The 24,205-nt window shown below is 48.9% G+C and overlaps 1 protein-coding gene and 1 non-coding gene across 8 annotated transcripts; one reads left to right on the top strand and one right to left on the bottom strand.

Annotated features, from left to right (window-relative positions):
• Window positions 1-1,288: 1,288 nt before the first annotated feature.
• CDAN1 (codanin 1) lies at window positions 1,289-23,616 on the bottom strand. Of its 7 annotated transcripts, none has more exons than XM_070424320.1 (29): window positions 23,527-23,616; window positions 22,861-23,348; window positions 22,479-22,682; window positions 22,112-22,281; window positions 21,679-21,792; window positions 21,520-21,598; window positions 20,975-21,095; window positions 20,683-20,792; window positions 20,279-20,368; window positions 19,329-19,404; window positions 18,581-18,786; window positions 8,813-8,933; window positions 8,530-8,676; window positions 8,254-8,420; window positions 7,798-7,885; window positions 7,475-7,564; window positions 7,249-7,303; window positions 6,950-7,083; window positions 6,767-6,870; window positions 6,341-6,499; window positions 5,935-5,998; window positions 5,682-5,760; window positions 5,358-5,506; window positions 3,620-3,727; window positions 3,427-3,490; window positions 3,091-3,272; window positions 2,717-2,824; window positions 2,479-2,586; window positions 1,289-2,073 (listed from the first exon to the last, which is right to left on the bottom strand). In XM_070424320.1, exons 1-29 carry the CDS (start codon window positions 23,614-23,616, stop codon window positions 1,948-1,950), a joined length of 3,801 nt encoding a protein of 1,266 aa, XP_070280421.1. In that variant the 3' UTR covers window positions 1,289-1,947. The 7 variants fall into 7 exon arrangements, with proteins under 7 accessions (XP_070280421.1, XP_070280431.1, XP_070280412.1 ...); XM_070424341.1 differs by having other exon boundaries at window positions 1,981-2,073; window positions 2,475-2,586; XM_070424351.1 differs by having other exon boundaries at window positions 1,989-2,073; window positions 2,475-2,618.
• On the top strand, window positions 15,932-16,011 carry TRNAH-GUG (transfer RNA histidin (anticodon GUG)). The gene has a single exon. It is a non-coding gene; the product is annotated as a tRNA-His (tRNA).
• Window positions 23,617-24,205: the final 589 nt, after the last annotated feature.

Below are 24,205 nucleotides of genomic sequence, written 5' to 3'. Positions count from 1 at the left end.
CATTTCATCTTCAAAACAGCCATCAGCTGTTAAAGTGTGTACTTTTTTGGGACACCCTGTACATAGAAAAAAACAAGTTCACTAGCTGATTAGTTCAGTGGTTCTCAACCTTCTGGCCCTTTAAATACAGTTCCTCATGTTGTGACCCAACCATAAAATTATTTTCATTGTTACTTCATAACTGTAATGTTGCTACTGTTATGAATCGTAATGTAAATATCTGATATGCAGGATGGTCTTAGGCGACCCCTGCCAAAGGGGTCGCGACCCACAGGTTGAGAACCGCTGCATTAGCTGCTTCTGTGATTCTTATCTTACTGCTTAGAGTAGGCCTTTAAGAGTCACTCACACAGGCCAGCATTAAGTTTCCTGAATTGGGCTGTGCGAAGTTTAACTGAGCATCATCCTTGGGCCTTCAGGCTTTCCCCGATGCTGGCCTGCCCATCCCCCTCACGCAGAGCAGGGTGTCTGAAGTAGCTGCTGCTTAACCTTGGGGCTCAACTTCTGGAGGCAGTGCTTTTGTTCAGCCACCCCTAATGGGTGCAGAAAGTTGGTTCTCAGGCATTGAGAACGTCCTAAATTGCTATAGTATAAATTAGATTTAAAGGACAAAGGCCTATGAAAATGAGATTGTTAAAGGAGCGACTGAAATCAACTGAGGGGAAGGGAAAGGCATAGGCACACCTGACTGGACAGAAGCATGATTGCAAAGTGGTGTTAAGAGACTTAATTCTCATCAGCTTTACTGTCACACAGCAGACCCCTCTAGGCCCAGAGACTCACCCTTGGGTCAGAGGTCTCGGAACTTTCCCCAAGAAATACACAAGTACCCACAGACAGTACTTGGTAGGCCGTTTCAAACAGGGTTCCCTGAGTACCTCCTCCTTCCCCAGCAACCTGAATCTCTGTACACACTGCCCAAGTAGCTTTTATAAGATCTTAATTCACATTATCAAGGCAGTGCATGATTAGTCAAAAATCAATGGATCATTTAGCGACATAGAGAATGCTTTTGTTGTGAGCCAAGTCACTCTCCCCCACCCCCGGCTCCCCAGCCCTAACAAAACAAGCATAACAAGCGCTGCCCCACACCTAGTTTAGTAGGGAGCACTGGTGAGTAGAAGCTTATTCTACACCTTTCAAGGGAGGGGCACAGAAGCCAACACCGTTGGCAATGAGTCAACAGGGCCCTCCCGGGCAGTGCTAGGTATAGTACAGCTGTACCCAGCTCCAGGCCCACCCCGAGCCTTCTACAGGGAAGAATCAGGTGAAAATAACAAGACAGGAAGCCCTCGGTAAAGAAGTTTATTTAAAAAAAGCTCTAGTGTTCTGCCCCCACCCTTGGCTCCTGGATTTAGGGTCAAGAGTTACTTGCACAGGACTGAAGGCAGAGAGGTACAGGGTTTAGGGCTGGGTTTCTGTTGGGAGCGCCCCACCTCATCTATTGTGCATTTTTAAGGAGATGGCAGTTCAGCTCCTAGTGGTAAGAAAATGTAGACTCTCAAGATTCATGTTTTAACTTTACTCACAAGTTAATGTCATTTGCCTCTGTCATGATTTCCCAAACCAGACTTAGAGATGCTGGGATAGCAGCAAGTGGGGCTCAAGCCCACACACATAATTTCATTTAGTATCCAAGTAATAAATGCCAACTCTTCTGCTCCAGGGCTGGAGTCTCTAGGCTTTTCCACCGTAATCCTGAACCTTTAGGTGAGGGTTCCCTCCGCCTTCTTCAAGGACTCAGGGTGGCGAGCAGCCAGGCAGCCACATACTTACTTCACATGTAAGCAGGAAGCCTAATTTCAGATTCAGCTACTCCTGCACCAGCAGGGGTCAGTCAGCATTGGGCACTTTGGGGTGGCACTGGGCTCTGGGGTCTCCTCCTGAGGCAGTCAGGTGGGGTGCCAGGGTTCTGATGAGACTTCAAGGCAGGGCCACTTCTCAGTCCTAGCTCTGGGCCAACACAGTCCCCCGGTTTGGCTGTACCAGCTCACAAGCTCTTAGCTGGGGTTCTGGCACCTGGGGCTCAGCCAGAAACAGATTGAACAGTGTTGCTAATTCTTCAGCAAAGTCCTGCAATAAGCAAAACATGACAGAAAAGGCAGACACGTAATTCTGGATGGTTCATCATTTCTACTAAAAATCACAAATATCAAGCCCTAGCTATCATATTTCCTAACTGCCTTCTACACTGAAATGGCCTTGAAACCTTGCCCCATTAAGTACTCTCGGAGAGTAAACTCTGATGGGAGGCTCAGAACCATCTAGTGAGTACTTATCACCACCCGAGTACTTACTATGCACATTATTTCATCTTGACAAACCCTAGGAGGTATGAATTATTTCCATTTTATGGTTAAACTAAGATGAATTCTTTGCCCTAAATCATAACATTAAGTACTAGATGAGATTAAAATTCAGCTTACTGATTTAAAAACCCACACTCACTATGCCATGCTCCTTTCCAACTATACCTGCCTTCCATCTTCCCTTCCTCCACTGACACGGTCCTTCATTCAGTAGCTGCTCAAATGTGAAGAAGGCCCACCAGAACAGCCACTCCACTTTAGGGTGGTCCTGAAGACACTTGACAAAATCCACTGAGCTTTGGAAAGATGCTAAGAATGCCAGGCACCATCACTTGCCCCCTTTCAGGATAAAAGGGACATATGATACCTGTTCTTTTTCTAGGTCAGGAAAGATGAGGGCACCTTACCTCTGGCCACTGGGCCTCATGGAGGCTGTCCAGGCAGGCCTCTATCTCTTTCCGTCCCATCAGACCTTTCTCTACCAGCTCCCGGAGTAAGAACAGCAGCAGGTCCCACTGCAACACACATGCAGCAGGTCAAGGTGCTAGAAGGACTACCCAGTGACCCTGACTGAGGACAGAGCTGCTGAGGAGGGAGAAGACTTGAGGTTAACCTCTATGGGAGTCCATTTTGACATGGAACAGAAATGAGCAAGCTGCCAGAAAAGGAGGAACAAAAGAAACAAGCTCTTAGCATTCAGGGTGAGGGTAGTAGGTATGAAAACATGACCCAAAGGGCTAGGAAGCCTGTCTGCCCCTATCCACCCACCTCTCTGACTCACCTCCCTTGGCCGAGTGTCTGCCAAAAGCCCCACGTTTCTTGGGCTCAGCAGGAGCTGCAGCGGAACAGGCACCTGAAAGTCATCCTTCCACAGGGAAAGCAGCATGTGGAGGAGCCTTCGAGCCTGCCCTCTCTCCAGCCGGTGTTGTGTTGGGGGCCCTAGGACAGGAATTTGGTCTGCAACTATGGGAAGAGAGGAAAGCCAAGCTTTAAGAAACGGAACAGGGTTACCTGGCCTGCCCCCTGGAGAAAGAGAAGAAAGTTTCCGAGTTCTAATCATGTTTGCACCCAACCCTGAGATGGGGGGATCTGGCAAGAGTGAGATGACAAGACGTACCAAGGAGGGATGCTAACTCCACAGAGCACTTTGCCAGATGCTGCTCGGCAGGTGGGCACAGGAACTGGGGGGAAAAAGCAAGGAGACCCTGGATGTTAGCACCATCCTTAGAGTAGCAGCCCTGAGCCAATGTGGCTCTGGTTATTAGCCACATGCAAGGACACACAAGAAGAGCATGCTGCCATGTCTTAACCTGGCGGCACCGCAGTGTCTGACCCAGCTGGCCTAGGAGCTGCTCCAGATGCTCTGGGGACACTCCTTCCTCAGGGTCTCGAGGCCCCACGGCCACAGAGAGCACATCCTAGAGAGAGCAGGGGCAGGAAGAGAGTGAGGCCAAGGAGAATATGGCTTGGGGTGGGGCTCAACCAGTGGAGAGAGGCAGAGGAAAAGGAAGCAGGGCCCCTGGGGTGAAGTGATTGGGCCAAGGTGCCCTTAGACTGGAGGCTGGAGCAGGACAGCACAACTGGGAGAAGCAACCAAGTGGACAACAGAGGGAACAAATGGAGCAGGTAAGCTGAGGAACATGCTGCCAGAGTTCAAGAGACAAAGCCATACCTAGCCAATTCCCAGAGAGCATCTCATTCTGAAAGAATTTAGGGGAACCAGCCTACGGCATACACATAATATTTTCTGTCCTTTATGCTAGTCTCTTCATCTTAGGAGAGTTGAGGTTTCAGTATAGAAATCTTCTGTATATTGAAAAATAGTAGCTAATTGCTGTGTAGCCTCTTCTCTGTTTTAGTCATTCCTTCTTAGTCCCTAGTCCACATCTTTACTCCTACACTACTCTCCTAGACCAGGACAAACCAGTAAATAGCTGAGGCTTCGCAGGCCATGAGGTCTCTGCCCAACTACTCAGCTCTGCGCGGTAGCACACAAATAGCCCCAGTCAATTCGTAAATGAACAATGTGGCTGTGTTCCAATAACACTTTACTTAAAAAACAAGCACAGGCTGGATTTGGCAAGGGCTGTTTGCTGACCTTGGCTCTAAATAGTCTTTGTTTTTTAAACAATTGTTTCAGTTACTGTTGACTTTTTTTTTTAATGTATTTTTGATTTCAGAGAGGGAGAGGAAAGGAGAGATAGAAACATCAATGATGATAGGGAATCATTGGTTGGCTGCCTCCTGCATGCCCCCTCCTGGGGACTGAGCCTGCAACCCAGGCATGTGCCCTTGACCAAAATCGAACCAGGGACCCTTCAGTCCGCAGGCCGACACTCTATCCACTGACCCAAATCGGCTAGGGCTAGTCTTCGATTTTTTAAAATCAAGTTAAAAGCACTGATAGATTATTCTTACTGCCTATAACAAAACAAGCATTGCCCTAACTGGTTTGGGTCAGTGGATAGAGTGTCGGCCTGCGGACTGTAGGGTCCCAAGTTCAATTCTGGTCAAGGGCATGTACCTGGGTTGCGGGCACATCACCAGTAGGGAGTGTGCAGGAGGCAGCTGATCAATGTTTCTCTCTCATTGATGTTTCTAACTCTCTATACCTCTCCTTCCTCTCTGAAAAAAATCAATAAAAATATATTAAAACAAAACAACAAGCATTAACCTCCCACATAGAACATTTCTGAAATCACATCCCAATACCAGGTGACTGCCCCTTAAAAATTCCTATTTCACTGGACAGCCACTTACCACCTACCCCCTTTTACCATCTGTGGAATATGTATCTAGTGAAAAATTTTCATATCTACCCTTTCCCCCTTTCAGGTGATTCAAATACCAAAAGTCAAAGAGCAATTAATAAAGACATTCATTTCAACCCTGTCCTACCTTATCCCATTCAGTATCAAACAAAACGGGAAGTAGCTGGAGAACACAGAAAGCTGCGACAAATACTAGAGCTGATGTGAGAGAGGAGGGAGGCCAGGAAAAGAGCAGGGAGTCGGGGAGAGGAGCTGAAGGGTGTAGGGAACTGTGTACTTTGATCTCGGAGATGAGGTGGGAGGGGAGGGGAGCATGGTGCTCACAGGCACGGGAGCAGCCCCTCCGATCCCCCCGGACAGCCGGTTCCGGACCCTGGGCTCGAAGCATGCGACTCACTGCCGCTTTCACCTCTCTCCTGATCAGTGCTGCAGGTCAAAGGGAGAACAGAAAAGGTGTCACCAGAGCAGCCCTGCATGCCTACCCATGCCCTTCACTGTTCCCAGCAGGCTCTGAGTCCCGTTTCCCCCAGATGGCTTCCAACTTGCTGCCAGTCCACTTCTGAAAAACTTGGGTCAGCCACTCCCCTTGCCTGGGCCTTACCTGTGATGTTGGCTGACAACCAAGTACAGGCTTTCTCTGTCGCAAGCCCCACAGCAATGTTCTCTGCGCTGCTCAGAACCTGTGACAAGAAGGACTGCAGAGTCGGGCTAGGGGAGGGTTGGGGATGATGACGAAAGCCCAAGTCCGTAACTGACCCACCTACTGCCAGCAGCCTCACATTCATGGTCAAGAGCACACACCTGTCCCACACCAACCACCCAGCCCGCTAGCTCCAGGCCTCCTTCCTACGTACGGCTGCCGGAGTCTCCTCAGGGAGCAGTGCCTGCACGGCACCAGGGCTCTTCTTTTGGCAGAACCTAAAAGGAGACAGGAGGGTCAGCCTGACCCACAGAGGGACATGTCCTGAGTGCACCAATCATGTAAGCAGGGAGGGCTCTGCCTCAGGGAGAAGAACTGTCAGGCCTCGGGTCCCACCCAGATGCTGGGAGGAAGGGGAACCCCAACCACCTGCTCTTCAATTTGGACTTTGGGTCCCAAAAATTCTAAAGCCAAAGATAGCTTACAGAGGAGGGCAAAAAAAGATTGAAAAAAGTGAGGTGGAAGAGGACATAGAATAAAGGATATGAGTGTGAAAGGGGGAAAAAAGGTCAGAAAAATATAAGCTAGCAGGAGAGTCCAAACAGACTGGCATCTCTTACTCCCGCCCCTGGGTCAATGCCTGGGCCCCATGGGGGCACAGCTGGGAACACAAGATCTCCAACAGCTGGCCTGGATCTCCCCCTTCCTGTCTCTGCGTCACCAGCTGCTCTTGAAGAAGCGACTCGGCCTGGCGCACCAGATCTGCCACCAGCGTGGCCCTGTAGCAGGGACAGCAATGTTTGGAGGTAGTTGGAAGGGTTGAATCAGAAAGGGGCTGCAAATTCAAGGAAATCTGATCAGAACTAACTATAAAAACAGCAATTTCAGCCTCCCCCCATCCACCCTTCGCCCTTCTTCTCGAATCCCCCACAACTGACTTTCCTCAGTTTGGTAACAAGGTATTACGGAGTTAAAAGGGAAAAAATGGTAAGAGAATGAGACTGGGACCAACACCTCCATTCCCAAACCCCTCAACCCACACTCACTTGATATGTTTGACACAGTTAGAACCAATTCTCTCTGCCACAAACTCCACAGTCCTGCGCAGAGAGGGCGGCTGGTTGTGGAAAAAGGCTTGGGCCAACTGTGCCTATGGGGAGAAGGGAACGGTGCCGTGTAGGATTCCCTTTTCCCCACTGGGTGGCCCCTGCCTCCACCTTGCCTCTCACCTGCAGCCCCTGGGTGGTCCTGAGGGGCAGGGCTCCCAGGCTGGTGGTGGTGGTGGGGGTGATTTTCCTTACAAAGCCCCCACTCCGCCCGCTGCTGCCTGATACCCATGAAGCGAGCAGTTTGCGGAGCTCTCCTGCATCAGGGAAAACCAAGTACTTAGTTCCAAAACCCTCTCCGCCAGACATACACTCACAAAAAGCATGTTGAACTTTAAGAATTTGTCAGGTAAAGAGGCTGAGGCACCTGGGGAATGCCCAAGAAGTAAGGACTACTGGGGGTGAGGGACAAGCATCCTCACCAATATAAGGACAGCAAGTGTAGAGCAGGTGCTGGTCCACCACAGGCACGCCATCCTGGGGAGAGAACAGGTCAAAACTGGGAAGGCAGGCAGGCTTCTTTTCCTTCCCAGTGTGCCAGAAATGGGACAGTCAGGTACAAAAACTACATGAGAGTTCAGTCTCTATCCTGGATGGTCTCCTTTATTCCTGTGGACCCTATGGCTCTGGCTGGACCCCAACACTTACCAAACCATGTTCTGAAGTTTTTGTATCCACCTCAAAGACAACCACCTGACCCTCTTCCACAAAGAAAAGGTCTTCAGGGACTGTGGGAATCTGATGAGATTAAAGCAGTACAAGCTCCAGTCAGTACTTCAGAGCTTCATCATACCTCCTACCGCATGATTTCTGGGTTTAGGCAACCTTCTTCTGAAACTATAGTAATTCCCATACCTCCTCTGAACCTTCATCTTCTGGCCCCAACCTTGATCAGACTCAGACATTCTCCCCATCTCCAGCCACAGTCGTCTCTCCCCTCCTTTCCCAATCTGCACTCTCACTCCACCAACCTGGAAAAGCCAGCCCAGGACAGCAAGCAGCAACAGCTTGTTCAGGAAGCACATCTCCCCTTCACCGTCCTTAGACAAAACCAAGCTCCTAAAAGGTAAATGAGGGCACCAAGGGCATTTGTGCTGAGAAAGAAATGGTATGAAGTAAAAGAAAGCTATGCTGGGAAGGGAATTCTCAAAAGCAGACCCAAAAGGGACTGCTGTCATGCAGGAGACCAGGATCTCTTCAGTGCCCCTCAGATCTGTGCTCCCTCTCAGCTGGCCCAATGTGGGAACAGAAAAGGGCAAGTAACTACCCAGTGTCTTTCCTTGAGGACCAAACCCAGCCTCCCCTCTGAGGTTCTGTGATGGCTATGGTACCAGACAGGAAGCATAGGCTGCGTATTCTCCTCATAAACAGCAACCTCAGCAACATTCTCTCCGCACCATTTTTAGCCTTGCCCCTTCTCTACTCACCGGTGTAGGTGTAGCAGGAGAGTGAAGATGCTGCGGTAATAGTCCAGCATGGGAACAATGTGGTCAGCCAGAGAGAGGAACTCCACCAGCCAGGGCACTGTGAGCACCGCTCGGTGGGCCCGCAGCCCCTGCTGTAGCAGAGCTCGTACATCCAGTACTGGGGGCACCTGGCAGGGCCAGAACTTGGTCAGCAGGCTCAGGGGACTGGGACGTGTCCTCTAACTCCAGTGCCCTGTGGCTCTTTCCAGCTCCCTCCTTACCAGAGCCCCTATTCACCTGGCTTCTCAGGGCCAGAATGGAGTCCTGGAGCTCACGGGTTGGGGGTGGTTCAGGCCCCCGGTATGGAAGGAAAGCCACAAAGCCCAGGAATTTAGCCAGAAGCCTCAGGCTGAGCAGCACCACAGCAAACTGCCTCCGTTCACCCTGCAGGAGATCAGGGAAATAAAAGGTCCTAAGCATAAGGCTTCTAGAAAAAATCCAAATCTGTTACAAAGTTCTTGAAAACACCCCTTCCCTCTTAGGTCAGAACCACTTCCACTCCCTTGTTCTGCTTTCTAACCTGCCAGTCCACATCTGACTCTCCATCTTCATCACTAGGCTCAGGATGAGGCAGGACAAGGCTGTTGAGCTCCCGAATCTTCAAACTCAGACTATCCATGAGATGCTGATTAAACTGGAAGCTAGGAAGGGGAGCAAGAAAGAAAAAAGACACTGAACAGTTGTAGGAAGAACCAGAATAGAGAAGAGGTGCTCCAGACAGAAAGGCTCAGAGATGGAAGGCCAAGGAACAATGAGGTTTCTCATGTGGGTAAAAGAACAAGATCTTAAGATGGCAGGGTAGGTAAACACTGTGCTTTCCTCCTCCCATGACCACATAAAAATTACAACTAAAAAATAGAATAATCATCACTGAGAACCACCTGAAGACTAGCTGAAGTCCTACAACTAAGGATATAAAGAAGCCACTTTGAGACTGGAAGGAGGGTGGAGACATGGAACCGACTGGTCCCACACCCACAAGTGATTAAGAATCAGGAGGGTTATCTCAGTTGTGAGGTCCACCTTGATGAGGGAGGATTCCCAGCCCCACACCAGGCTCCCCAGCCCAGGCTACCAGTGCTGACAAGAGTCTCTATAATGTCCGGCTGTGAAACTCAGCGGGACTTCATCCCAGGGAGACATAGGCTGCTGAAGTCCTAGCATTCCTTCTTAGGAGCCAGTGCGCAGACTCACTTGCTCACAAATTCACTCCCTCTGGCTCCAGCACAAGGGCAGCAGCTTGAAAAGCTCCAGGGACACATGGGGAGGAATTGAATTGACTAGCTTCAGGGCAAGGGCTGGAAGGGGAGAGGTCAGGCAGCTCTGTCCAGGGATGGAGAGGCTGACAGGCACTACTATTCCTTTCTTGGGCTCTACCCCCACCCAGCCGGAAATCTGTGCTCTCCATTATCTGGGATAACACAGTTCACTGGCCCTGGGGATCCTGAGACCCCAATCCACCCCTCCCCGTGTGCATGGCTCAAGCCACTTCCAGTAGGTTTTCCACACAAGTGACCTGCCTTGGCTTGCACTCTAAACTTTCCTAAACTCTCTCAAAGGTCCACAAACCCGAACATGCAGAGGCTGGCCGTGGTGTGCCCTCTGCCTCTTGCCAAGCAGTCCCAAGCCCAGCATGACTGGAAGCCAGTCTAAGATGGGAACATAGCTCCAACAAAGTAGCCAACGCCAAGAACAAGTGGTGGGAGGCCTAAGCTCAACTGTGCTGTCTACCAAAGGGCGCTAGTAGCAGCCGGCCTCAGTTCACAGCATACCCTCTCCCAAGCACTGCTAAACCCAGCACAAGTGGCAACCAAACATAGGTCACTTTGTAGCTCCAGCCAATGGCAACTGATCATGGCTGCACTGGAGCCCCTCCTAAGAGGCTCCAGAACCAAGACACCAGATGGCTGACTTCAGATCACAACAGAGCACTAGCCAACTAGCTTGACAAACAACATACCTAAAGGGAGGACTTGACTGGAACCAGAGCGCTGCTGAAGTGACACTTGCTCTGTGAGGTCAGCCCCACATAAAAGCTATTTACTGTAGTCATAGCCAGCCCTCACAGCCAGTCAGACTGAGGGCCAATCCCACCCCACTGATGGGCCAACAACAATTAAGGCTTAATTACAACAGGAGGATACACACAACCCACACAAGGGACACCCCTGGAGCACTAGCTCAGGTGAATGAGGAGACTGTGCTACTGGATCTCACAGGACACCTACTACATAAGGCCATTTTGCCAAAACAAGGAGACATAGCAAATCTACCTAATATATAGAAAAAAACAGAGGGAGGCAGCCAAAATGAGGAGACAAAGAAACATGTCCCAATGAAACAACGGGAAAAACTATAGAAAAAGAACTAAATAAAATGGAGACAAGCAATCTACCAGATACAAAGTTCAAAACACTGGTTATGAGAATGCTCAATAGGCCCCTGGCCAGTGTGGCTCAGTTGGTTGGGAGTCGTCTTGCACACTGAGAGGTTGCTGGATTGATTCCTGGTCAGGGCACATGTAGGATTTGTGGGCTCAATTCCTGGTATGGGGCATGCAGGAGGTAGCCAATCAATGTTGCACTCTCACATCAATGTTTCTCCCCCCCTCCCCTCAAAATCAATAAAAATATTTTTTAAAAAAGAATGCTCAATAGGGCAAGAAGGCCATGTAAGAGGAAGCCAAGTAGAGATTGGCTGTTTTAAAACCAAGAGGAAAAAAAAAATATTCAAAGAACATCGGTGAAGAATAGATGAACTCAGTGAGAACCTCAACAAAGAGACAGAAACTATAAAAATGAGCCAGTCAGAAATGAAGACTAAAATAACAGAAATAAACAATACATTATAGGGAATCAACAGCCGATTAAATGAAGCAAAGGACTGAATCAGTGATCTGGAAGACACGGTAGGGGAAGCACCCACTAGAACACCAAAAAGAAAAAAGAATTAAAAAAAAATAGTTTAAGGGGCATCTGGGACAACATCAAGAGTAACCACATTCGCCTTAGCCGGTTTGGCTCAGTGGATAGAGCGTCAGCCTGCGGACTCCAGGGTCCCAGGTTTGATTCCGGTCAAGGGCATGTACCTTGGTTGCGGGCACGCCCCCAGTGGGGAGTGTGCAGGAGGCAGCTGATTGATGTTTCTCTCTCATTGATGTTTCTAACTCTCTATCCCTCTCCCTTCCTCTCTGTAAAAAAATCAATAAAATATATTAAAAAAAAAAAAAAAAGAGTAACCACATTCATATCACAGGGGTACCAGAAGGATGATAAAGAGCAAGGAATTAAAAAGCTATTTGAAGAAATAATGATGGAAAACTTCCCTAACCTGGTGAAGGAAATAGACATACAAGTCCAGAAAGCACAGAGAGTCCCAAACAAGATGAACCCAAAGAGGTCCACACCAAGACACATAATTAAAATGTCAAAGATTAAAGACAAAGAGAAGATCTTAAAAACAGCAAGAAAAAAGCATTTAGTTACCTACAAGTGAGTACCCATATGACTGTCAGCTGATTTCTCAACAGAAACTTTGCAGACCAAAGGGATTAGCACAAAATATTCAAAGTAATGAAATGCAAAGACCTACAAAAAATATTACTCAATCTAGCAAGGCTATCATTTAGAATCGAAGGAAAGATAGTTTCCCAGACAAGAAAAAGCTAAAGCAGTCCATCATCACTAAACCAGTATTATAAGAAATGTCAAAGTGACATTCTTTTTTGTTGTTTTTATTGATTTTAGAGAGAGAGAGAAAGAGAGAGAGAGAGAGAAACATCGATGTGAGAAACATCAATTGGTTTCCTGATGCATGCACCCTGACTGGGAATCGAACCTACAACCTGGGTATGTGCCCTGACCAGAAAATTGAACCAGCAACCCGTTGGCGCATGGGATGATGCTCAACCACCTGAACCACAACAGCCAGGGCTCAAGGGGACTTAAGAAAAAAAAAAAAAAAAAAAAGATAAAGATATGAATAAGAAAAAAAATAGGAAAGAAAAAAATCCTTACTGACAAAAACACTTAAAAAAAGTGGTGGATAAACCAACTATAAAGCTAGTACAAAGGTTAAAAGGCAAAAGTAGGAAGATCATGTGCAATTACAATTAGAGATATACACAAGCACACATATAAGGGAAGTAAAAAAGAATGACAAAAACTTACATGTTAAGGTGGTGAGTAAAAATTGTAGTGATTTAAAAATATGTTCAAATGTAAGTGACCATCAACTTAAAATAGACTGCTATAAACATAGCTTGGTATATATGAAACACATGTTAACCATAAACCAAAAATCTACAAGAGATATACAAGATATAAAGAGAAAGGCATCCATATACAATATTATAGAAACTCATCAACATGCAAGTAGAGAGGAAGAGAATAAGAACAGAGAAGAACTACAAAAACAATCAGAAAACAACAAAATGTTGCAGTAATTACATATCTATCAATAATTACTTTAGAACCAAGATGGCGGCATAGGTAAGCGCCAGTACTTGCTGCCTCTCACAACTACATCAATACTACAACTAAACGGCAGAACAACTACCACCCAGAACCGTGGGAAGGCTGGCTCAGTGGAAGTTCCACAACTAGAGAGGTGAAGAAGGTGCATTGAGACTGGTAGGAGGTGCGGAGGCGCGGAAAGTGCTGGCACCTGGATGTGCTGCTCTTTTAATTGGGCGGGAGGTACAAGCTCCCGCTTGTTCTGAACTCCAGTTCCGGGTGAGACTCTGGGGGACCCAGGTACATACGGGGAGAAACTGGACTGTCTGGCATCGGGACAGGAACGCAAGGGCGGCTTTCTCTTAGAGGGGCTCGCAGTGATCATTGTTCCTGCATGGGGGCGTGGGACACAGAGAACTGGGGACTTCTCTGGCTCAGGGCTGACTGGCAGCCATTGCTGTTTGCTCCACCCTGGTGATTCCCAGAGACCCTGCCCACCCAATTTACAACCCCACCCAAGTTGTGCGCATCAGCTTTTGCATATGAATGGCCTGTCCTTTCGCCTAAAACCTATCAAACTGCAGCTGGGTCAGAGAGCCCCAGAGCTTCCAAAGAAGGCCCACGGCCCTGCCGGTCTTGCTACACAGCTGGGCCTGGCCTCATCTGGGCACTTCCAAACCCTATACAAAGAGGAGGAATCTGCAGATGTCTCTGTGGCTCCTGCTGGGCGGCCCCAGACATTGGCTGACCTTGCACCTCCTTGGAGATCTGAGAGCCAGTGTACCCAGTGGTCAGAGTGAGACCATACCGGATTACAACTCTTCACATCCGTAAGAGACACACTCAAAGGGCAGACTCAGCACCAAAGCCCCACTGAAGCAAGTCCTGCTCCATAAGGGTGCCTCCTGCGCAATGGATCTTCCAGTGTAGACACAGCTGATCACCACAGCCAATTGGCCTGGAGGTCAATTCTTCCCAGTGATACCAACAGCAATCAAGGGTTAACTACAACAAGACTGCACAAACATCCCACAAAAAGGTGCACCAAGAGCGTCCACCTCAGGTGACTGGGGAGGCTGAGCCACTGGGCCCTATAGGACACCAACCACACAAGGCCACTCTATCAACTCAAGGAGACTTAGCAGCTACCTAGTACATAGAAAGAAACACAGGGGAACAGCCAAAATGCGGAGACAAAGAAACAAGTCGCAAATGAAAGAAATGGATGAGAGCAAAATACTGGATATAGAGTTAAAAACCACAGTTAGTTATAAGGTTACTCAAGAATCTTCTAGAAACCTCTGAGAAATTCAGTGAGACCCTCAAGGATATGAAAAAGGACCAATCAGAAATTAAGCATACACTGACTGAAATAAAGAATAATTTACAGCCCTAACCGGTTTGGCTCAGTGGATAGAGCGTCGGCCTGTGGACTGAAGGGTCCCGGGTTCGATTCCGGTCAAGGGCATGTACCTTGGTTGCAGGCACATCCCCAGTAGGGGGTGTGCAGGAGGCAGCTGATCGATGTTTCTCTCTCATCGATGTTTCTAACTCTCTATCCCTTCCCCTTCCTCTCTGTAAAAAATCAATAAAATATATTTTTAAAAAAATAATTTACAGAGATCCAACAGCAGTCTAGAGGATCCCAAGAATCAAGTCAAAGATTTGAAATACGAAGAAGCAAAATACACCCAACTGGAAAAGCAAAAAGAAAAAAGAATCCAAAAATATGAAGACAGTGTAAGGAGCCTCTGGGACAACTTCAAGTGTACCAACATCCGAATTATGGGGGTGCCAGAAGAAGAGAGAGAGCAAGATATTGAAAACCTATTTGAAGAAATAATGACAGAAAACTTCCCCTACCTGGTGAAAGAAATAGACTTACAAGTCCTAGAAGCACAGAGAACCCCAAACAAAAGGAATCCAAAGAGGACCACACCAAGACACATCATCATTAAAATGCCAAAGGCAAAAGACAAAGAGAGAATCTTAAAAGCAGCAAGAGAAAAACAGTCAGTTACCTACAAGGGAGTACCCATACTACTGTCCGCTGATTTCTCAATAGAAACTATGCAGGCCAGAAGGGAGTGGCAAGAAATATTCAAAGTGATGAAAAGCAAGAACCTACAACCAAGATTACTTTACCCAGCAAAGATATCATTTAGAATTGAAGGTCAAAGCTTCACAGATAAGAAAAAGCTAAAAGAGTTCACCACCACCAAACAAGTACTATATGAAATGCTGAGGGGAATTGTTTAAGAAGAGGAAGAAGAAGAAAAAGATAAAGATAAAAAATATGAACAACAAAGTGACAACAAATATCTATCAACAAGTGAATCTAAAAATCAAGTGAATAAAAAATCTGATGAACAGAATAAACTGGTGAATATAATAGAATTAGGGGCATAGAAAGGGAGGGGACTGACAATTCTCGGGGGGAAGGGGGTGAAGGGGGTGAGGGAAGATATTGGACAAAAATCTTACACCTATGGATGAGGACAGTGGGGGGTGGTAAGGGCATGGGGTGGGGTGGGAACCGGGTGGAGGGGAGCTATGGGAGGAAAAAGAGGAACAACTGTAATAATCTGAACAATAAAGATTTATTTAAAAAAATAATTACTTTAAATGTAAATGTACTAAATGCTCCCATCAAAAGACATAGGGCAGCTGTATGGACACACACCACAAGAAAAGACCAGTACATATGCTGCCTACAAGAGACCTACTTCAGATCAAAAGACACAAAGTGAGCCCAGCTGGTGTGGCTCGGTGGTTGAGTGAGGACTCATGAACCAAGATGTTGCTTGTTTGATTCTGTCAGGGCACATGCCCTAGTTGTGGGCTGGATCCCCAATAGAGGCCTGCAGGAGACAACTGATTATTTCTCTATCAATGTTTCTATCTCTCCCTCTCCCTTCTTCAGTCTCTAAAAATCAATAAAAACATACTTTAAAAAAAAGGACACAAATGGAATGTAAAGGGATGGAAAAGTTTTTAATGCAAATGGAAACAAAAAAAAGCTGGAGTAACAATACTTTTATCAGACAACCTAGACTTTAAACAAGGGCTGTAACTAGAGACAAAAAGGGCATTTCATAATGATAAAGAAGTCAATCCATTAAGAGGGTATAACTCTCGTAAACACCTGTGCACTCAACACAGGCTCATCTAAATACATAAAGCATGCCCTGGCCGGTTTGGCTCAGTGGGTAGAGCGTTGGCCTGTGGACTCAAGGGTCCCGGGTTCGATTCCCGGTCAAGGGCATGTACCTTGGTTGCGGGCACATCCCCAGTGGGGAGTGTGCAGGAGGCAGCTGATCGATGTTTCTCTCTCATCGATGTTTCTAACTCTCTATCCCTCTCCCTTCCTCTCTGTAAGAAAATCGATAAAATATATATTTTAAAAAAAAAATTTTTTTTTTAAATACATAAAGCAAATATTGACGGATATAAAGGGAAAGACAGATAGTAATACAGTAATGGTATGGGAGTTTAACACCTCATCAACATTAATGGGTATACCTTCCTGACAGAAAATCAACAAAGAAACAATGATCTTAAATGAAACAAAGAAGCAGCAACCTTAAATGAAACAGATGGATTTAATTGATATTTTCAGAGCATTTTAACCCAAAGTAGAATTTACATTCTTTTCAAGTGCACAGGGAGCATAGTCCAGGATAGATTACATGTTAGGCCACAAAACAAGTCTCAATAAATTTAAGAAGATTGAAATCATATCAAGATCTTCTCTGATCACAATGGTATGAAACTATAAATTAATTACAGGGGAAAAAGTAAAAAAGCACATAAAAACGTGGAGGCTAAATCACATGTTATTAAACAATGAATGGGTTAACAATTAGATGAAGGGAGAAATCAAAAGACACCTTGAGACAAATGAAAATGAAGACACAGATGACCCAAAAAGTCTATGTGGCACAACCAAAGGAGTTCTATGAGGAAAATTCAGGTCTATGTCATGAAACAAGAAAAATTTAATATAAACATGGATGCAAGGTTGGTTCAAAATCTGCAAATGAAGTAGTGTGATACATCACATAAATAAAATGAAGGATAGATGTCATATAATCATTTCAATAGATGCAGAAAAAGCATTCGACAAAATCCAACTTCCAAAGTGAGATAGAGGGAACATACCTCAACATAATAAAGACCATCTATAATAATAAAAGTATAATATGCTAATTAGACTGGATGCCCTTCCGGAAGAAGCCAGGGCTGCGAGGGAAGCCTGGGTCCCAGGTGCCAGAGGGAAGCTGGTGCCGGCAGCCAGGGGAAGGAAGGCCTACTCTTGCACAAATTTTGTGCATTGGACCTCTAGTATATAATAAACCCCGAGCTAACATCATACTCAACAGTGAAAATCTGAAAGCTTTTTAACATCAGGAAAGACAGGGATGTCCACTTAGTTTTATTCAACACTAGTGGCCCGGTGCACGAAATTCGTGCAGGAGGGGGTGTCCCTCAGCCCAGCCTGCACCCTTTCCAATCTGGGACCCCTCGGGGGATGTCCGACTGCCAGTTTAGGCCCAATCCCAGACGGACATCCCTCTTGCAATCTGGGACTGCTGGCTCCTAACCGCTCAACTGCCTGCCTGCCTGATTGCCCCTAACCACTCTGCCTGCCGGCCTACTCGCCCCCAACTGCCCCCCTCACTGGCCTGCTTGCCCCCAACTGCCGCCCCCCCCCCCCCCCCCCGCCAGCCTGATCATCCCCAACTGCCCTCCCCTACTGAAAGGGGGAAGGTATTCACCAATAACATATCTGATAAGGGGTTAATATCCAAGATACATATAGAACTCATATAACTAAACATCAAAAACACCAAACCAATTAAAAAATGAGCAGAGGATAGACCTAAATAGACCTTTCTCCAAAGAGGACATACAGTTGGCCAACAGACATATGAAAAGATGCTCACATTTTTAAAACCTAAATGAATATCACCTCACACCTTGATGGCTATCATCAAGACACAAGCAAGTGCTGGCTAGGATGTGGAGAAATAGGAACCCTGGTGTACTATTGGCAGGACTGTAAATTGGTACAGCCACTATGTAAAACAGTAAGGAGGTTCCTCAAAACATTAAAAATATAACTATCATATGACCCAGCAATTAATTCCACTACTGGGTATTTATCCAAAGAAATCCAAAACACTAATTCAAAAAGATTTATGCACCAGTATGTTCACTGCAGCATTATTTCCAAATGCCTAGTATGGAAGCAACCTAAGTGTCCATTGGCAGACAAATGAATAAAGATGTGGTACATAGTGTAAATATAATGGAAATTACTCAGCCATAAAAAAATAATAAAATCTTTCTATTTGTGACAACATAGATGGACCTAGAGGATATTATGCTAAGTGAAATAAGTCAGAGACAAATACCATGTCATTTCACTAGCAAACAATATAAACAAACTTACACAAGAGAATAACTGATGGTTACCAGATGGGAGGGGTGTTGAGGATATGGGTGAAAAAGGTAAAGGGATTAAATTGACAGTTATAAAAACAGTCACAGCATAGGAAATATCTATGGCTTCAGGTGGGTACTAGACTTATCCGGGTGATCACTTTGTAAGCTAATCAATATGCTATACACCTGAAACTAATATAATATTTAATTTCAACTGTAATTGGAAAGTGGAGGCAGGAAGTGTGAGCTAGAAGGAGTCCAGATATCACCCAGTCCCACCCTGTTATATTTAGGCAAAGGGGAGAGAACTGTCTGCCCTTCTGGGAAGACAAACCTCTCCTGGACCTCTGTCCCACTCACTGCAAGACACAGGAACCTTTCTTTACCTGCTGGCACTCAGGATGAAGTCCCTGAAGAATCCCTGACAGCCTGGGAAGGAGGGGGGTGGGCAGGGCCCACAACTGCTCTGAGGGGCTGCAAGCCGTTCCTGTAGGCGCCGCAACCGTCCCAACTTGTCAGCTCCAAGCATATTTAACACATCTGGAGCCTCACCCAAGATAGTGCCCCCAGCACCACCAGGACTCTGACACATCTGGGGCAGTGGGGAGGAGAGAAATAATAATAATTTAAAAAACACAATAATTTTTTAAAAAGGATTGAACAAAATAAAGAATAAACATTTATGGAATGCCAACCCTCTACCAGGTGCCACAGATACATTTTTTTGAGATAGGGAGTATGTTCTTGTTTTACAGGTGAAGAAACTGCAACTGCAAGATGAAACATCTGCCTAGGGCCAATAGAGCTGGGATCTGAAACCAGGCCCATCTGAGGCTAAAGCCTATACTCTTTCTACCACAACAGAATTCAAGGGCTAGAAAGTAGTGAGAGGTTGGAGGCAGGCAGGAAGGTACGGATGTGAGAGGAGGCCCAGGACTGGGGGTGCAGGGCATATGAGAGAGCGCCTTGGCTCCTCTCTGACTGCCTGAGTTTCAACCACCACCCAAGAAGCAGAACTCCTGCTCAAACCCCAGTCCAGGACTTGACTGGCTGCCCCCACAATCCCAGCCATTACTTGACTGTCTTATCAGGCCTACTGTTCACTGTAGATTAATCTCCTGCTGGAGTTATTACCTGGAGAAGTTGTTTTTGGAAAAGCCGAACAAAATGACTGTGGCTGCAAGCTGCAGAGAGTTGACCCATCATGGCTCTGAGGAATAAGAGATGGGAATGGAGTGTGAGGGAAGGAGAAAAGAGGTAGACAAGCCAATTCTTGGGCCTTTCAGCCCTTTACCGGGCCCTTTGAGCAGACCTCTGCCATAGCGGGCCAGCACAAGAAGGTAGGAAAAGGTAAGGGAGACTCAGTGAGATCCCCTCAAGGCTAGAGATACACTTAGCCAAGCAAGAAATAGTATCACCCCCTAATCTTCAATCCTCACTGAGAGCCAGTTAGCTCAAGACCCATGTGGAAGGTAGATCACTTGACAGAGAATATTCTTTCTGCATCCTAGTTACCTAGCTATGCCAAGTGATTAGAATTGCCAAACTAGACAACAGAGAAAATGGAGGTTGGAAAGGGTCTAACCCAGTGGTTCTCAACCTTCTGACCCTTTAAATACAGTTCCTCATGTTGTGACCCAACCATAAAATTATTTTCGTTGCTACTTCATAACTGTAATGTTGCTACTGTTATGAATCGTAATATAAATATCTGATATGCAGGATGGTCTTAGGCGACCCCTGTGAAAGGGTCGTTCGACCGCCAAAGGGGTCGTGACCCACAGGTTGAGAACCGCTGGAACCAGTAACTTTGGCCAAAACTCAAGCAACTTGGAGTAAGAGCTTTGCCCTTTTCCAAGCATTCACCACCACAGAACAAGTATGAGTCATTTCTGAGTGGAAGGAGCTGGAGAGACAAATCCCTCCGAGTAGAGGCAGAATTGGCAGTACCTAGAGAGATTAAGGAGGACGAAGGATAACAGCTTCAGGCTGGAAGCAGTGGAGAAAAGCCTTCCTGCAACCAGCTACCCAAGCACCACTGAGCTGCTCGCTGCTGGAAGCAGCAAGACAAGGTGAGCACCTACCTGATCCTACTGCCCAAGCCCTTCTCAAAATCCCAGCCAGGCTCCTCATGGCGATCTTCCCACTCTCGAAGCACCTCATAAAACACATCCCTGATAGACACACAAGAATGCCTAATGAACTGGGGCACAGCTGATCTCATTCCCCACTGATCGAACTCAATCCTAGAAGCACCTTCCCTAACTCAGAAGAACTGATGACAGGATTACCCACAGCCCCATTCCTCGTGTTCTCTGAAGTTCTCTACAGGATGACAATGCTGTAACCCAGTAGCAGCCCACCACATGCCTGACATATCTCGGGGTACTGAAAGTTGATCAGCTTTCTATGAAAATGACCTAAGTTGCCTATCCCAGAGTAAAAATGGCCTCTTTCCCTCCCCCCCCAAATTCCTTTTTCTTATTACCTCTGTTTTTTAAAAGTATGAAAGGCTCGGTCACTGGAGAAGTTGGCACGATTGTCAGTTTCTGGCTGAAAGGAGACAGCTTGAACAGAGGGTGGCATCGCCAGAGAGACCTAAAATATGGCAATGACATTAGGAACAGAAGCCTGCAGAGTGTATGCTCAGAAAACTTCATCCCCTTATTCCTGCCCAGTTAGATCACAGGACAGCAGAGTGGTATGAACTGGGCCACCTGAATTATGAGGCTGGGAAGGGTCGGCTCTGGGCCAGTCGACATCTAGGGTGGGGTCAGTACCTTGGCAACACTGCCCTCATAGGCAGCTCGAAGGCGGCCTTGCAGAGCTGGTGAGAAGCATAGCAGCCGCTCATTCTCAGCCAACAGCTTCAAGGTCCCTTTGTCCAGGTAGGAAAGAATTCTACAGGGTCAAGAGCATATATGAATGTAATGGGACACACACTGCAAATAGGAAGCTGGCACCAGCATACCACACAGAGTATAGAGCATGGAGCAGGTATGTAAGGCAAAGCCATGGGCCAAGGATTAAGGATGATGAGAGTAAAAGGGGAGGAAATGAGACCTTATGGAGCAGGGAGCAAGAGAGCAGGACAGGAACATGAGATAGTAACCAGAACAAAGGTCAGTCACCAAGATCACAGCAGGCAGTTTGACTCTTTTACAGGCCAAATTTATAGCCTTGACACAAAATTAAAGGGTTACATGTAGGAAAAGATCCACGGTCACTGCACACTTGTGTTAAGCACAAGCCTGTACCCCACTTGGCCAGAGAACCAAGTGGACAATGGGGACAAGGCTCGGATGCCTCAGCTGGGGAAACTCACTGAAACTGATGTTCCAAAACCTGCACTGCAAAGAAGACACAATCGTGCACACTCTGGAATAGTGGGCTTTCCAGGGAATCTAGAATGATAGTATCAAGCTCAGTTAAAAATTATTCCATTTCTAGACCCCATTTCTCAAAAAAAGGCTTGCTCACTGACCTAGGACTCCCGGACTGGGTTCAAGGTCACTATCCTTAGCAGCCACCATCCTCCGGGCAGTAAGGAGCTGAAGGACGAAGAAAAGCTCCAAGAAGAGATTCGGCACCAGGTTTTCTGGATATAAAAAGAAACCCCAATGCATTGAGCACCATTAAGAATCAAGGCTGGGGGGAGGGAGAGGGGACAAAAAATGTCTCGTAACTGCTGTTTTCAAAAGAAATTTTACTCAGAACTTGGAAAATTTTGCATTATAATGCTTCTATTACATACAGACAATCTCAGACTGTAAAATAACCTGTAATGATCATATTTTAAATATATTTTTAAACATTAAAATAAAAGAATCAAGGCTCAATTTCTACACGCCGTATCAATTCTCTTACCCTATAGCTCCGTAAGTATCTCCGCTCCAGCACCCTGTGCTCTCACTCACCTGCAATGCACGAAGAGTAGACGAGGGCCACCAGCTCCAGGCGCTGGCGGGAAGACACTTTGGCAGGGTCAGCAGGTTCAGCTGTGAGGCTTCCCGTCCGGGTGGGCAGGGAAGACCCCGACTCTGGGGTGGGACAGGCGGGAGCAGGCGGCTGCTGCAGCTGCTTAGAGCTGTGGAGACAGCGGTCCCATGCGCACTCGGCCTGGCTGCCCCTCCACAGCCCGGCTCACGGTCCTCCAGAGAAGACCAGGCCAAGACACAGGCCCAAGGCCCCCGGGGGCCACCAGCACCAGGGAAAAGCCTGGCAGACACCCCCCCCCCCCCCCACCCCAGGAAGGACACGAACATCCCGGGCCCCAGGCCGTACCGCTCCTTCCTGAGCATCTCCCGCTCCTCCTGCAGACTTCTGCACCCCGCGGCCAGGCCCTGGCCCCAGGGGCTCGAGTCCAGGACGGAGGGCTGGGCACCGGGGACACAGCTGATGGGGGGCGAAGTGAAGCAGGTCTTGGGCTTGGAGAGTGACCGCTCCTCGCTCACCGGGGTGGGGTTGATCCTGCGTGAAGGCCTCGTCCTGCCGAAAGCAGCCACAGGGTGTCCTCCAGGTCCCACCCCCGGCATCCCGACCACAGCGGGGGGCCCCTCCTCACTGTGGGTACCCCGCACCCCACCTTCCAGCCCTGCCTCGCCCTGCTGGCCCCGGGCCTGGCTCCCCCAGCACCGCCCTCCGCGGGGCGCGGGGCGGCGCTCACCCTGCACCGCCGGGGGGCACCGAGCCCACCGGGGGGAACTCCTCCAGGTTGCTGAGGTTGGGCGGGTCGCAGCGCGCGCGGCTGGGGCTGCCCGGACTGCCGGCAGCCCGAGGCCTGCGGCTCCCCGCCCAGAGCAGGCTCTCCGCGCCGGCCCCCTCCTCCAGGCTCCCGGGGCCGCGGCCCCCGCGCTCGCGGGCCTGCCCCGCGCCCCGCCTCCTGCCCCCGCGGCGGGCTGAGGGGGCTTCGGCGGCGGCGCTCAGAGGCTCGGTCGGGGGGAAGAGCTGGCTGCGCGCCCCGCGCCCGCCCCGCGGCGGGCCCCCTGGCCTCCCGGGCAGGGCGGCCGAGGAGCCCGGGGCCTTGGCGGGGGTCGGGGGGCCCTGCGGGACCACACGGCTGCTCTGCTCCCTCAGGAAGTTCAGCAGGAACGGCACGAATTCCTTCCGCAGGGGCCGCAGCGAGCGCAGCGCGGCCGCCTCCCCGGCGTCCTCCTGAGGGAAAAGCGGCGGGAGGGTCAGCGGGGAGTCCAGGGCCGGAGCGGGGCGGCCCCCGTGGGAGCGCACTCGGCCCGGCTGACAGCAGTCACCCCAGGAGCAGGGGACCTCCGGGGCGGGAACTCCCGAGGAAGGCAGGCTCGGGTCGGGCTCGGGGGCGTGTCGGCGCTGTTACCTCCGAACTCTGGGTGCTGCGCGCGATCCACCGCACGGCGGCTGCGACCGACACCTCCTCTCGCAGCAGCGACTCCAAAACGGCCGCCATCCCGGTCTGGGCGCTCCGAGGCGATTGCGCAGGCGCAGGCACAGGCGCGCCGCAGGCGGCCGGGGAGGGGCGGGGCCGGCGCTGAAGGGCGACGGTTGGACCGCGGGGCAGAGGGGCGGGGCTAAGAGGTGGGCGGGGCCGAGGGGCCGAGCCCAGCGGCGGACTGGTTGGGCGGGGCGGGGGCAGGGGGCGGGGCTAAGAGGCGGGCGGGGCCGAGCCCAGCGGAGGACTGGCGGGGCGGGGCGGGGCCGGGGGCGGGGCGGGGCCGGGCTGGCGGGACTTCCCAGGCGGGCCGGCTCCGGCCTCCTGTCCGCGGCCCGACTGCCGGCCCGTGGTGTGGGGGTGCAGTAGCCCCCGGTGCGTGACCCCCCGCCAGAGGGGGCGACCTGCCGGGCTCGGGGGCGCGGCGGGAGAGCGGCCGGACGGTGAAGGTGAACAGTTCTCTGGAGAGAGACCCTGCCTGTATCTTTCTCGATAAGCATTCTTTTCTTTCAAGAGTTAAGTTTTCCAGACTCGCCCAACATCACCTTAAAAAAGCTACTATGGCCCTGATCGGTTTGGCTCAGTGGATAGAGCGTCAGCCTTCGGA

Source organism: Myotis yumanensis, unplaced genomic scaffold, assembly GCF_028538775.1.
Source record: "Myotis yumanensis isolate MYYU_CA2020_CCGP unplaced genomic scaffold, mMyoYum1.0.hap1 SCAF_1, whole genome shotgun sequence".
Taxonomy (NCBI): domain Eukaryota; kingdom Metazoa; phylum Chordata; class Mammalia; order Chiroptera; family Vespertilionidae; genus Myotis; species Myotis yumanensis.
The sequence above is the reverse complement of the archived record's forward strand: the minus strand, read 5'-3'. Positions and strand labels throughout refer to the sequence as shown.